Below are 15239 nucleotides of genomic sequence, written 5' to 3' on the forward strand. Positions count from 1 at the left end.
ACCTTTGGCTTTGAAGGCTGGAGGCCCCAGATAACAAGCAGAAGTTTCCTGCTACATGAAGCAGATGTGCAGGTGAAACTGAAGAGCTTTTTTACAGTGAGAGTGGTGGGACACTGGCACAGGTTGCCCAGAGAGGGAGGGGACACCTTGTCCTCAGAGACACCCAAGATCAGGGTGGGACAGGGCTCTGAGCACCTGATGGAGCTGTAGGTGTCCTTGTTCACTGCAGGAGAGTGAGACCAGATGGCCTTCATGTATTCCTTCCAACTCAAACAATTCTATGAAATGATGTCACTGGAGATGGAGCAGCTCTCAGCAGAGGCAGTGTTTGCTCACCACACCCATGTCAGCACATAGGTACGTGGTTGCCAAGGGCTCCTGCTCAGCCATCCCAGCTCTCTGAAGGCTATAAGAAATTAAGTATGAGGCTGCATGCAGTCCCGGGCACTTCTAGGCACACACCTGAGCAAGGAGCGTGCCACGGAACTGTGTCTTTTCTTTCTGTGCATGTGGAGTGAACCTTAAGGTTGAGAGGGTTTTTCTCTAGCATACAATCAACATATTACTAATGTACACCCATGTGTGTTATAACCCACTGTTAATTGCTCTGTTTGCTCCTCATTTTTCTCCACACTCCACCAAGATACCCTGCACCCACGCATGTGCGTTTGAAAAATAACAAGTGTGTGCCATGCCGGGGCAGAGCACCAGGTGGCGATGGAGGACCGGCTCTGCCCTCCTGGACCAAATTGGAGCATCCCTCCCCTCTTCCTCATCCCTCCTCAGCGCAGACCATGGGCCAAGACTGACAGAATACCTACCTGCCTTGGTTCCTCTCGCCGACACCGAGAAAGGGGGGGGGCTTGGGTTTCGCTCATTTGTCCTAAGATGTAGCAGTGCATGACTCAGTACATCTGGCAGGGGCTGTCTGGCAAAGCCAGTGTCCCCAGTATGTAGTGGCAGTCTGTTGCACAACTCCCACCTTAAGGGGATGTCCCATGTCACCATGAATGAAAAGGGCTTCTGAGACCCACTAGAGGTCCTCCTGCTCCTGGGAAAGCAGGAGCTGGGCACAATGCTTGGAGTTACAATACAGGCACGCTCAGACTTGGTTTGGTGCACCAGGGAAGATGCTCGGGAGGAATGCCCTTAGTCCATACTTTCAATTTTGTGTCTTCTTTTATCACTTAGGTAGATATGAAGCCCATCAAGGGCCTGTTCATCATCATCCTCATCATCCAGCTCTATACACTGTCTCATCCTTCAGCACCAAAGGAAAGCCTGATTGCTCTCCCCCTGGCCCACTCCAAAAAAGCAACTTTCATGCCACCATTGCTTACCTCAACTGCTTGCTTCTGCCCTGCCCATCGTGTTTTGCCACACTTGTGGAGATGGCAAATACTCAGCTGGTCACGGTACTGCAGGATACCTAAATCAGCTTTATTCACAATCACAGTTACCCAATTTTTCACAATGAGTTATTCTTCTCTTCAAACAGAACACAAAACATCTTAAAGTAAAGCAATGAAATGCAAATGACACAAGAACACAGAGGTACGTGGGAGCCTACACAATTCAAACAAAACAAAAGGTTAGGACTGTTGTTGTTACTGCTTTTGCTGTTTTTTTCTCCCTGCAGAGAGCCTTGCTCTCCTCCCTGCTCACAACTGGAGCCAGCTGATGCTGGGAGCAGGACTGAACCCCAAATTTTGAGCTCAGATGCTGGGGGAGCTTTCGGTTTCTGCTAACTTCTAGACTTTGGTCCACAGTAAAACAAACAACACAGTTAATATATTAAAACACTCTGAATTCAAAAGGTGAAAAGGGAATTCACACCACTGCACTGGTACCCATAGATAGTTTCTTGAAAAATAAAACGTACCCATTGGCTTGCCCTGTGCGGGAGGGAACCGGTCCCAGTGGCTTGGTGAAGGCCTGGGAGGCTGCTTATTGCACATTTCCCCACATCCACTGATTCACGGACACATTCCTACCTCTTGGGTTCTTCCTTTCTGAAATTTTGGGGTGTGTTTAAGCACTGACACAGATTCCCCACCTTTGCTGGTCCTGGAGGCTGGCTCTGTGCCCACGCGCTGGCCATGCTCCTGGCATGGAGGCCGTAACCGCTTCCTCCCACCCCTGTCCAAGCAGGGCCCCTGGGTTAGGGGTGGATGTGAGAGGTGTGCAAAGAAATGGTGTAAATCCCTGTAACCAGAAGATCAGTGTTCAAGTTACGGAGTGCCCACCAGGCACACTGGGGGTGGCTGCAGGCCCCTGCAGGAGGCTGCAGAGATGGCGGTGCCTTTAGAAAAAGGCTTTACAGAGCACTCTCCAGCTCTTAGCATCTCCTTTGATTTCCTTGAAGGGTCAGGGTGAGGCCATGTTCTCCGGAACCTTCACCCACCACACTTGTGGTGGCCACCATAGCAAAAGGCTCAGCAGGATGAGTGCAGCCCCCTGGCATTCCCTGGCCTGGTGGCAACGAGGCAGGGTGAAGGCTGCGACCCCAACCCAGCCCCGACCACCCCTCAGGGCCCAGTGCTGCTGCTTCCTCCCAGAGGCACCAGGATGGGGCCAGGGCAGCTGGGGAGCACCTGCTGTAGCTGAGCATGGCCCAAGACCCTGCAGCTCTTTGCCAGGCCAGCAGCTGTGACAGTACCACGGTCATCATGGCACCCACTATAGGGACAGTGGGGTTCCCAGTGAGGGCAAGGGGGTTATTTAAATAAACCAAATCCCTCAAGCTATAATTTCTTCTTCCCCCCTCTAACACATAAGGACAGCCATGTCCTGCCGGCGGGCTGGCTGTAAAGGGCTAAAAGTACCACCTGGCTGTTTTTGTCTTAAAGCACAGTGATAAAGTTACCAGTAAATGAGACCCGCAGACATGTGGGTTTATACATTCTTCCCCAGTGGGGTTAGGTTTTTGTTTTGTTTTGTTTTTTGTATTTTTGGGTTGTTTTTTTTCCTTCATTTTTCTATTTTCCTTCAGAATTGCTGTCTGGATGACAAGGAGAGGAAAGGCGAGGGAGGTGCATCTTCCCCTCCTGCAGGCCATGGAGGCAGAGATGCTGCTGGATTCTCTGTGTTGCGTGAAGACCATTCAGGACAAGCCACAGCAAATTGGTGGTGAGGGGGTGTGAGAGATGCTTGTCATGCAACAGGATGGTGCCAGGAGGTGGCTGGACGCTGCTGGGAGGGAGAGAGTCCAGTGTTTGCTGCCAAACCCATCATGAATGAGGAACTGCAAGAAGGCAGCACAACAGCCATGGTGCTGCTCCCCTGGAGGTGCTGCCGCGATGGACACAGAGAGGATTTTCTTTAAAAGTCCTCATTACTCCTGCATTTCTACTGCAGATGTGTTCCTCTGCTGGGTGCATGCTTGCCTCATGCCACACCTTTTAAGGGGCCAGTTGTAAATCGAAACACACTGCTTGTTTCTCCCCTTCCACCAAGGTGTTCTTTGCAGCAGGATGGCTCCAGAAGGAGATGTGCAGCACTGAACCTTCTTTCTCTTGCTGTCCGTGCTAAACATTGGAGATTCCCCTCCTCTGTGCACGATGTAGAAAAGGGATGCTTGCTCCAGCTGGTTTTTTGTTTGTTTGTTTTTGGGAGAAAGTTTAAAATCCATAGGGGGGAAGCAGTCCATGGTGATTTACCTGATGCACTGGAGTTCAGCCCCAGGAGAGTAGAAGAGTAGCATCTAAGCTGGTCTCATCTCTTGTCCATGGAAGTGGAGGATCAGGAGTGGTGGTGGGTGATGGTTTTCAAATCCCCAGGTGATGAATAGAGACCAAGATCTCTGATACTTCACAGCCACCTCTCCACCTCCCTAGTCCCATCACAGCAGTTGCTGTTGCTCTAAGTGCTGCGGTATGTTTTGATGATATCTTTGATGGCCCGTCTGCAAATGGGACAGCAAGCGTTGGCCATCTTCTTGAGCTTCAGACCACATGAATAGCAGAGACACATGTGTCCACAGGAGTAAATGACTGTGTCTACCATGTTCTCATAGCAGATGGTACATTCATCTCCCCAGGGCCCTGAGACGGATGGGGAGATGGGCGACTCAGGCAAGCTGACGGGAGAGTTGGGAGCTGTGCCTGAAAGACAAAGAACAAGGTCGCTTATGCTGTTTAAAAGGCTTCCTAACATCCCACAGTAATTGCCCCAGAGCCAGCAGCAGAGGGTGGGACTGTGCCCTAACAGCATATCACGGTTCAGCCGTCCTCAGGATCAGGGGCTCCTTCCTGCAATCCGCTGGTCACTGAGCCCTGGTTCACATGCCAAGACTCGGTGCAGCAATGAGGTAGCATCTGTTGAGATCTGCTACCCACAAAGAACAAACCAAGAAACAGCTGTTCCTGAGCATTTGGGACAAAGAGCATTTTCACGTTTTCAAACCTCTGTCTAAACATTAACGGAGGAGGAAAAAATGAGAAGGGGTGGAGCAAACCATCTGCTTTGAAAAAGAGGAGGACAGGTGGCAGCAGCTCCCAAGACAAGTAGTGCTTCATCTCTAAGGCTGATCTAGGGATATGGGTCTACAGTGCCTGGAGACAAATCCCTCCATGTGGGTCCTCCAGGACAGGGGTGGGGTGCTGCTGGCATGGGCAGCATTTAGCTCATAGCAGGCACATTGCTGCAAGAGCCACAAGGGTTGCAGTAATTGTGCTTGCAACATAAATGTGGCGAAGACTCCCTGCCAAGCCAGATGATGTGGCAAGATAATGAGAGAATTTCTATTTGCCCCAAAAGATTCAAATGGTACCATCAGAGAAAAAATACATTGGTTAGGACAACAGTGACAAGACTTGGTAAATTACATAGCTTTGGGATCGTGTAGATCCTTGGCATTCTAAAAATTTAACACAACATCCTATCATTTGTACTTCATTTATCTGAATCTCACTGGAATATTAGGAATATTGTTACTGCCTTTTTTGGGTACTGTAGGTGTGTGGAGAAGGAAGGGGGGGAATTAAGCATATTTGTAGCTCCAGCCTAAGTCAGTGTGCAACACCACTGCCACAGAGTTCTCCACTGTGCGTCACAGGACCAATGCACAGAACAGAAACTTTGCTTTGTCCTCTGGGATCTTTCATGATGAAAAGGGTAAGAGAAATATTGCTGTCTAGGCATCTCAGCAGCTTCCACGTAAGTCAGACTGAAAATAGACTCTGCAGAGGCTCACCCTCCCTCCCCAAGGGAGCTGACAAGAGCCTCCGTTGCTTACTGTGTTTTTAAATCCATTCCGAGAGACAACCACAAGACTGTGAAGAGAGACAGAGGAGAGAACAGAGGTATCTCACCACACTTACCACTGATGGAGCTGCAGAGTGGGCCAGAGCCACACGTAGACAGTATGGGGTCAGAAACACCACTGCAGAGGACGGTGGGGGAATTGGGCGTTGATGTGGGTGAGCTCGGTGTGGACGGCCCCAGCCGCTCGGCCAGTATGGTGGAACCTGTGCCATGAGAAAACAAAGCCACAGTGACTTTTAAACACTTGAGTCTGACGAGGCCCTGGGGATAAGCGGTAGGGGTGCAACTCTCAGTGCTGACCAGCTCTCGTGACTCATCAGATTGAAATCTAGGGGAAAAAAAGAAAACCAACAAAAACAAGACCTTTCACACCTTTTCATATGCTAGCAACTGGCAGAAGACAAGAGGCTTCCACAGTCCCTGAAACTACCCGGTGTTCCTTTAACCATCATAACCCTTTGCTTCTGCCCTTTGTCTAAAATCTTTAGTTCCTTTCCTCATGGTCTCAAGCTCCTACGTGTGCACAGCACTATACCCAGCGATGGGCTTGTGGCCAGTAAAGGACAAAGCCTGCAGAAGGGTAGGCTGGACTCCAACACAAGAATATATCACCTTGTCAAAGCACTCTGCGCTAACCCAGAGTAAAATATATCCCAGGCTCTCATGAATTCAAGTCACTCAAGGACTTCCTAAAGACAGATTCAAGCATTTGATAATCAGAAAAACTTAGCTCCATTCACTGCCCTGCCTTTTTTGTAGGGTGACTTAGGGTAAGAGGGGGGGATACCAGGTGAGGACAGAAATCTGGGTAGAAACTGATTTAGACAGAAAAATGGGAATGCTTAAAATTCTGGTTGCTGCAAAGGTTTGGTTCATTGCAATGATACAGCCTGGGCTTCAGTATGGCAGTGGTGAGGCAGTGGCACACACATGAACCAAGGTAGGGTTTCTTAGTGGTAAGAACTAGTTTCCCTGCAGTTTCGAAGTTTCGTGTTGTGGGCTGGGAATCAGAGCTAAAATCCAAAGGCTTCTCCATGTTACCATATAAGGAGCCAAGAGACACAGAGGGTTGGGATCTGCAATGTCCTTGATGAGCTGGAGGCTACCCTCCAGAGAAAAAGCGGCAGCAGAAGGCCAAGGACACCCTGTGGACCCCATGCAAAGGTCCTTCTGTTCCTTGTTGCTGGGAACTATCAAGCCAATGAGGTCCGATCTCAGGAAGTGGGGACCCTAAGTGTCAACTCTGGATTGTGCAAAAAAGCATGAGTGCAGCAGCAGCACATGACACATTCCCCTGTCCTTTGTAGCAGATTAAGATTGAGAAGTTCAAGTGTACAGAAAGCAGGGGGAGCAAGTTTGAGTTGAAATCCGTTCTGAAGTCTGCATATGGGAAAATAAGCAATGCGCTTCAGCCTTCAGACCCTCAGTTTCACCCTTCTTCAAATGAAGAGCGCCTGCTTACAGGCACAATCAATTAACCTCTAAAAGGCTCTGGGGCTCTCCCACTTGAGATGCTGTAGAGAATCACTTCTGTTAATACACAGATGAAAGCTGAGGCTGAAGCTCATCTCAGTAAATATGCAAAGAGAATGATGCAGCCTCTAATGAGAGCCACTAGCAATGACTCTTCCCTGCCAATCTGACAGATGACCGTAGCAGAAAACTTGCCCTGTGGGTAACACGCTGTAAACAGGCCCAGCAGGAGCACGGATTTCAGCTCCTTCATTGCACACAGAACAAATGCCAGCAATGAACAGCTGAACAATTTTTTCAAGCTCTTCCTCTTCTCCCTGCAGCCTGGAGACATTTCTTCCATTCAGCTGGCACACAGTGCATTGCATCTCTAACACCAATGTGGTCATTTCACTAAGTGCAAAATAAAGCCTCTTAAGAGCACTTTTTCCTGGCCTGATAGGAGAATTTGGAGGTGCCCCAAGTGCCACAGATATGAACCAATGGAGCATGCTGGCAGCAGTGCAAATGGCCCTTCTGCAGGGTGAGGAGAGCTCATCAGCGCAGGAACTGCAGGCTGAGTGGCTGGTCTGAGTCCCAAAATGGCCCTGCCCAAGTCCCAAGGCCAGCACACACCTTCCCAGCTCTTTCTCCTAATACAAGGCGCAGTTCTTGACTTTTCTCCAGCATAAGTACAGAGCTTTGTTTAAAACAACCCGAGTTTCCCTACCAGACAAGACATGCTTTTCCCTTGGTGACAGAATAATCAGCAGAAGACACGTTACTCACACTGTTAATATATTGCTGGATGGTGTGCAGACACCGTGACAAGCAGCACGGAATGACATCATGTGCCGGGTGGAATGAGCATGGCCAGCTTGGCTTAACTAAAACCAGATTCTTGTGCACAAGGCCAAACAGGCTCATTGTGTGCACAGAGCTCCCACCAAAAGCTTTCAAATCATGATTAGAAGAAAATAAATGGTAAATAAATCAGTTTAATTACTGATCTTAAAACATTCTGTAAAGCTCCCAGATAACTTTTCTCTGCTCCTAACTTGCCTCATGCTTGATCCCAAACATGCTGAACACACTAGAATTACCTTTAAGCAGGACTTGAATCAATTCCATTTGCTGTTTTATCTATGCAGCACTAGCATTAGGAAAATCTAACGCAGCCTGACACTTTCTCTGCAATCCTCTGTCATTGCTCCATGAGAGATGTATTAAGTTAATTTGTGTGTCCACCCACAAAAGGAAAGAGAGACTGTACTTTTAGTGGAAGAGAGTATGACCATAGGATACACAGCACTGTGCAGGGAAAGGCTGCCAGTATGTTAGCAGTTTGTAATTCAAAAAGGTCTTGCCAGCCAGAACGAGGGTCAGCAGAAAAAAAGGATGGCATTCAATTGGCTCAAATGCAAAACATAGCACTTAAGCAGAGATAATCAACTACCAAAATACAGGGCAGGGAACTGGACTGTTCAATTAGAAATACAGTTGTCTTGCAGAAAGAGGCCTGGTGACTGCTGGAAGTCACCAGATAACAATAAATCAACAATGCCATCTTGTTATGAAAAGGTCACATCAATCCAGGCTCAACTGAGGATGGTTAAGCACTGGAGCAGGGGCCTGGAGGCACAGTGGTACCTCTGTTCCTGGAAATACTCCAAACTCAACTGGTGAATCTTGTGCTCACTTGGAAGTTAGCCATGCTATGAGCAGGACATTGGATTAGATAACTCTCAGGGGTCCCTTCCAACATAAAATGTTGTATGATTTCAAGACAATAACAGTTTTCATAGGCTGCTAGAATGAGGGCAGAAACAATCTGATCTGTTCTCTGTGAAAGCTCACGAAAGACAAGAAATCATGGGTTTAGAATCCTAAGGCATTCAAGTCACGCATTATATAGATAGCAAAGCACTATAAAGCAATCAGACTTCCTAGAAAGATTATGGCATCTTCATCACTAGAGCTCTTTAAGAACAGGAAAGTAAAATAGGTAATCTCTTGGGATCCCATCCAGCATTTATGATTTTTGTGAGAGCAGTTCTCTATATCCACAATTGCCCTTTTATAGAAGGTCTTAACTGCAACCAAAACACAGCAGCTATAGTCCTCAGAGATGCTTTTGGCTCCCTGTGTCTATTGTGGTGAACAGGGTGGTTTCCCAGAACACTGCATTCCACTCTCAGGGGATATCCCCTGGGGCTGTCACCACTTCCAACAGAGACATTTTTTTGCTCATCTCTTGAAGGCAGCTGTCTGGGGAAAGCTTTTAAGTTGTTAAACAGGCCAGATACAATGGCAATATTCTCTAAAAATACATGAAAAATTGTCAGTTAACACACCCTCCTTAACTCATTTATAAAAACATTATTTCTATATTTCTTCCTCATAGCAAGGCAATTATGTTGACCTTCTTACTGTGTGGGCCCAGAGAAAACATCATGCATCAACCACCACCACGACACCAGGTGGCTAGGAGCAATGCACTGTCTGTATTCCCCTTCTGAACGTGCTTAGAAGCATTTACTCAGATGCAATCAAATCTTCACCTTTTTAAGGTGTTCATAACTCATTCCTTCATCTGGCATCCATTTCTTAGAGAAGCAGTAAAAAGACAGGGACTTCTATTCGTGTGACTCAAATAATGACAACACAGTGAACTCCATCCCGTATCTATCAGTCAGTGAACCAGTTATAAAAGCATCTATCAGCCAATGAAAGGTAAATGGCAACCTGTCTAGACTCTTAATGACTATTTCAGAAGTATTAATTGATTTTATGTATTGATTTTCAATGTTGTTTCATCCATACACTGGTTCCAGTGCTCCCAGCACACAGTGGAAATGACTTGATGAGATGCTGAAATCTGGCTGCAGTCTTCAGCTGGCACTCTGAAAGGTGCTCGAGAGAGATGTGCACTTCTCATATGTTTTAGCCCAGTGATCACTGGGCACCTGACAGTCCCATTCAGTTAGCTGTCTTACAAAACTCCCAGTTTGATTTCTGTTTGTTAGGAACCAGATTTTAAGCCTGTCTGCTAAACTAATTTCCCTATCTCAAAACATCTTCAATATACATTCTCACATATAACACTGTGCATGTGTCAGGGCCATGGATTTGTTACCTTGGTAAGATCAAGGCTCTTTGAAAAATCTGGCTTAATTGTGAGTACTCAGCTCGTGTAAACATCTGACGATGGGGGTCTGTCCCATAACACCTGTGCTCCTGCAGTGGGAGTTAGCTGTCATATTACAGAAGTTATTAGAGCAACCCTGTGAAGCATCTCAGCTGCACTTAATCTAATCTACCACAAATCTCTGGCTTCGTAGACCACTCTTGGTAAACAATCATGTGCAAGACTCCAGTAGGACTGAGATCTCAGTTTCTGTCCTTACTGTTTTTTAATGGAAAATCTGATATTTTTTGCTCATAGATGCAAACTGCATAGAATTTTCCCAAATTATTTTATACTCTATTCAACCTTCCATTACAGGGGAAAAAAAAAAAGAAAAAAAAAAAAAAAAAGGTTGATATATTTGGTGGAATTCCAAAGCTATTCTGTTTATTACAGGAGAAAAAAACAATTCTGAAGATGCAATGAGGAACCTGGAACTGTGGAACTGTACCTAAAGTGCCTTCTTTTGGCCTTGCAATCTATTGGCAAACAAAGTGTCTTGGGGTTCTTCCCCCACCCTTTCCCAGAAAGACAAAGTTTCTTTCTCTTAGGCACTGACGTCTGACGTCACCAGGTAGATGTCAGACAAACACCTCTCACTTGACACCTCAGTATTTCTTCAGTGGTACATCCATGAAGGGGTGACTCTTAGCAAGACCAGCCTTGCAATGACTAAATCATTCCACTTTTTATTTCAGTAACTAGCTTTCAGTAATGCAAATACTCCGTTAACTATAGAGTGAGTTGCAAATACCAAACACAGTTTCAGTGTGATTGTCTCAATGCTAAAATGACAGCTCTCTCCGCAGCATGCTCCGTTCCAAAGAGCAGCCATATAAATTTATGCACATTATCACATTTTCTTGCCTCCTGCTAAGGCTGCAGGAGAGCTATTCTGTCCCATGGGGCCACCCAGGTCTTGCCCAAGAGGGACTTTTAAATACATCATACTGAAACAAAGGAACAAAGCACCTGCAGTTGCCTGGGCACATGGTAGTTAAAGATCAACAATAATGCTAGGGAAGGATGTAATCATATCCATCACTTTTGAATGCCATAAAACACGTGTATTTACACAGCCAGTTGTTATGTTCCCACGGCAATGGGAACAATACAGCATTTACCAGAAACCAGAGCTTCCTTCCCCTTGGGTTCAATGTTCATGGCCAGCCATGCTCTCAGAGCCTGGCCTCTGTACCGCAGTGCATCTCTACCTCTCAGGTGACTGGCATCGGTTGATGATCCATGGTTGTTTTTACTTTCAGTATTGCCTGGGTGATTTTAATTCTGAACAGAACAATACTACATTTCTGAGCAGAACAATACTACAATTTGTTCTTTGCAAGCCTATGAAAACACAAGGAATTCTGCATTATGCTATGGGAATGTCCAGAAATAGGTAGCCTGGTAGATTTTGCATGCAAAACCGTAAGACTTACGTTTACAGATGTGTGTCAGACTTAACCACAGTTTGGGAAAATAGAAGTTAGATCCAAATCACAGAGAACAAGAGTTTAGACTTTCCTGTGGATCAGAAATGGAGTGTGCTTTATGGCTTCACTGGAACACTGTTGTTTGCTGTATCCAGAAGGGCAGCAGGGCACCAGCACATCTATTAGCCACAGTGCAGTTCAGAACGAAAAATGAAAGCTCCAGACATTAGGAGCTGTCTGAAGGCAAAAAGCACGTGGCAAATGTATGAGCCAGCTGATGTCTTTTCTGACCCAAAGGGTGAAGTTCAGCAGTTATTCAGCACTTCATCCTGAAAAGTCCCACAGGCATAGGCACCATGCAATGAGCATCTTGCTGAAGTGAACGAGCCTCTAAGGGGCTCCATCTCACAGTCTATCCCAACGAAGCACCCAGACAGATACTTGGATCAACGAGAAGTCAAAAAAGGAGCCTGGATTAAGCAGACAAGATGCATGAAAAGGAGAACTGGAGCTAAAAGAGTACAGGTATTAATTACTCTGACCAGAAAGGCTCCTGTTTGTTCATAAACTGTGCCTTTTCCGTTCCATCTCACATAAGACATTGGGCTCAGGGTAACTGAGAGACCACAGAAAAAGTGGTTCTGTGAACAAAAGGGAAACCACTGCCTAACCCAGCTCCTCCAAGCTCTGCGCTCCGCCAGGAGGGACATGTCTAAATAGGGTGGCAGATGCACACAGGAGATAAATATTTCCACTTTCCTCAGCCAGCACTGTTCTGAATTTCTATGGGACACGCAGCTGCATGAAAAGGCATTTGACAAAGAAGGAAAAGAAAGAGTTTAGTCTGCTGTGTCATTCTCTCAGTAGCCAGAATAACTAACTCTTGCCAGTGTTAGTTCAAAGAATAGGCAGATTTTATCTCCTGACAGGAGCAGTAATTCAAAGGAGCTGGTATATGATCCTGTATCCTGTACATTCACTGCAGGCAAACAAATACATTAGGAGATAAGGGAGATCTATACATCACTTGTTATGAAAACCTCATTGCATCAGGAGCAGTTTATTATCCCAGTTGTGATAATCACCTTCCCTGTTACGGAGGGAAGTGTAGACAGGGAGAGGCTGTCACTAAGAGGAGGCCTGCTTGTTCTACCCAGCCTCTACCAGATGTGGCTGATAGCTCGGTACACAGGTCAGTGCTCATGCTTGACTTGCCCATGCAAAGCATGGGTTTATGTGCTGAATAGCACAAGCCACAAGCAGGTGGCTGACATGGATCACAAAAGACAAATATTTCACGGCATACAACTCTCTGTGAGCATGCAGTTTTCCTAGATACAAGGTGTAAAGCACCCTGGTCCACTCTAGCACAACAGCTTCCCTTTGTGCTAATTCTCCTTTAAGGCAATAAACAGAAAACTAGACAGGAATGGAGGGATCTACACAACACTAGAGCCAAGCCAAAGGCTGCTTGCAACGAAAGATAAAACCACACGGAAGAGGAGAGTTTATGAAGAGGCATTAGTACAAGTGGACTACTTTCCAGGAGGCATCAATTAGTAACTCTCTTCACTCATTTTTCACACTACTTACTCTACAGTACCTTCCTGAGCCCCTTTACTCCCATTTTGATCCTTTGCCAACTGCTGCTGCAGGGAATCCCGAGGAACCAAGGATTCATAGCTGTTCCATCAGTAGTCCCTGGTCGGGTCTCCCCCCCTGCCCCTTCCGTTTTGATCCCACTGACCAAATTTCAGCCAGTCTGAAAAGAGGACAGAAATGTCACAGCAATTAATTTCTAACTATCTTGCAATGGGCAGCTATGTAGGAGCTCCATCTCAACACAGTGCAGGAGGTGGGACAGCTTAGCCCACACACAACTGCATTTACCAGCACAGATATAAGCACAGATCTACGCACAGCAAATACAGGCTGTCAGCCTACATAAGGATACATCCAGGGAGCTGCAGTATTGGGCAGCTTTTGTGGTGGGGTTGGAGTTATTGAGGAGCACAGACAGAAAAGACACAGATAAGGTAGCAACTCATCTTCACCACTATGACTGCTGATGGAAAATGTTATTTCATCGCTCAAAAGAGAACTTCCATATAACTGGAAAGGATGAAATTCACATGGGAAACACACACACAGACACACACAAAAACAATACAAAGGAGATGAAGGATGTTTCACATACTGGTGATTCACTCTGAGACACAAGCAAATGAAAGAGTATCCCCAACCATTTGGCTCCCCAAATGCTAAATATATAAACTCGTTGCTGTGATAGCTCCTCCAGACGTGAGTCATACACTGTAAATCCTTATGGGGGCGATCAGTTTAACTTCAAAAATTAATTACACCACCAAAACCAGACCAGTGTGTCCAGGCTGGTTCATTTCAGCTCTTCAAAGCTGTCACTAAAACTGCGTGAGAGCTGAAATGCTTACCAGCAAAAGCTAAAAACAGTAAATCAAATTTAATAGGCTGGTTTTGTCTACTGTATGGAAATGATGCCTGGAAAAAAAGAAATAAGAAAAAAAAAGCCAGGAAGGGAGGAAGGGAGGGAGGGAGGAAGGAAAGAAGACAGGAAGGGAGGGAGGGAGGAAGGAAGGCAGGAAGGAAGGCAGGAAGGGAGGGAGGCAGGAAGGAAGGCAGGAAGGAAGGCAGGAAGGAAGGCAGGAAGGAAGGCAGGAAGGAAGGCAGGAAGGGAGGGAGGCAGGAAGGAAGGCAGGAAGGAAGGCAGGAAGGAAGGCAGGAAGGGAGGGAGGCAGGAAGGAAGGCAGGAAGGAAGGCAGGAAGGAAGGCAGGAAGGGAGGGAGGCAGGAAGGAAGACAGGAAGGGAGGGAGGCAGAAGGAACGCAGGGAGGCAGGGAGGCAGAAGGAAGGCAGGGAGGCAGGGAGGCAGGAAGGAAGGTAACCTAAATCAGAACAAATGGAATTCCTAAAGGATGTGCAAAATCGGATTCATTTCTACCTGCCTGAAGTTCAGGGTTTTGGTTTGGGCATCCTACATATATAATCCACACAATTTCTGAAGCAAGACCAGCACTTCGCAAATTAAATATTTAGAAAGGTTTCCAATCCTGACAAAAAGATCTATTGCCTCCCTCAATTGTTGGTTTCTGTTGTTAATTATCATCACGTATATCTAATTTAAATTTGTCCCTCTTCATTTGCGAGGAGCTTGATATTTCTTATACTATTATCTGCTATCTTAAAGTGCCCTCCTCTTCCATTTATCTTCCCTCCATGTGGCCAAGCTGCCTTTTAACATTTTCTTTGCACCAAACTGACATCCTTCCACCTCCCACTATAAATGACTGTGGTCTCTCACTGTGTTATAGCAGTAGTTGGGTTTCATTTCTTTTCCCCATGGCAGGGTGACAAAAAGGACAAAAATAATTAGAAAAAGAAAAAAAAAAAAAAAAAAGCTGCAGGAGTGTTGGTAGTGGTGCTTTCTACCTTCTCCATCCTCCCCAGAAAAGCAGAAAAGACAGAGAGGAAGTAGAAATAGAAACAGCAATTTTCATTTGCTATATTTTACATTGTTCTATGTCGGACATTCCTTTAACACTGCATAGCACTGCTTTGATTGCTCTAATAATGGCATGCTCCCAGAATAAGAATGACATCTGCTATTTCAGACAGTTTTGGTACAATTATGCCTCTTGCAGTATTTCTGTCTCATTTCTTTCAAAGATATGGAACTTCACGTTTTCCATTAAAGCTAGAAAAGATGACTATAAACATGTCTTCTCCTTTGAGATAAAAATCAAACTACAAAAGGTAGATCACACAAAATTACTCTTGTTTGCATTCTGGAGATTGAGCTTGTCATTAGAAAGATGAATACTTCATATTCCTCTTACATTTTCTATTATCATAACGACAGATTTTAT

At 45.9% G+C, this 15239-nt stretch overlaps 2 protein-coding genes across 6 annotated transcripts in view; one reads left to right on the forward strand and one right to left on the reverse strand.

Annotated features, from left to right (window-relative positions):
- The window catches only part of ATP5MK (ATP synthase membrane subunit k), a 426737-nt gene that overhangs the window by 231111 nt on the left and 180387 nt on the right, over window positions 1-15239 (forward strand). The gene's annotated exons all lie outside the window — the stretch shown is intronic.
- The window catches only part of NEURL1 (neuralized E3 ubiquitin protein ligase 1), a 136447-nt gene continuing 122627 nt past the window's right edge, over window positions 1420-15239 (reverse strand). For all 5 annotated transcript variants that reach the window (XM_052677864.1, XM_052677867.1, XM_052677868.1 and 2 more), the window contains 2 exons: window positions 5322-5468; window positions 1420-4103 (listed from right to left, as the gene is read on the reverse strand). In XM_052677864.1, the coding sequence (XP_052533824.1) occupies window positions 3862-4103; window positions 5322-5468 (389 nt within the window). In that variant the 3' untranslated portion in view covers window positions 1420-3861. The remainder of the gene's footprint in view (window positions 4104-5321; window positions 5469-15239) is intronic.

The sequence above is a fragment of the Tympanuchus pallidicinctus genome, unplaced genomic scaffold (genome assembly GCF_026119805.1).
Source record: "Tympanuchus pallidicinctus isolate F22 unplaced genomic scaffold, pur_lepc_1.0 scaffold16, whole genome shotgun sequence".
In the NCBI taxonomy this organism is placed as follows: Eukaryota; Metazoa; Chordata; class Aves; order Galliformes; family Phasianidae; genus Tympanuchus; species Tympanuchus pallidicinctus.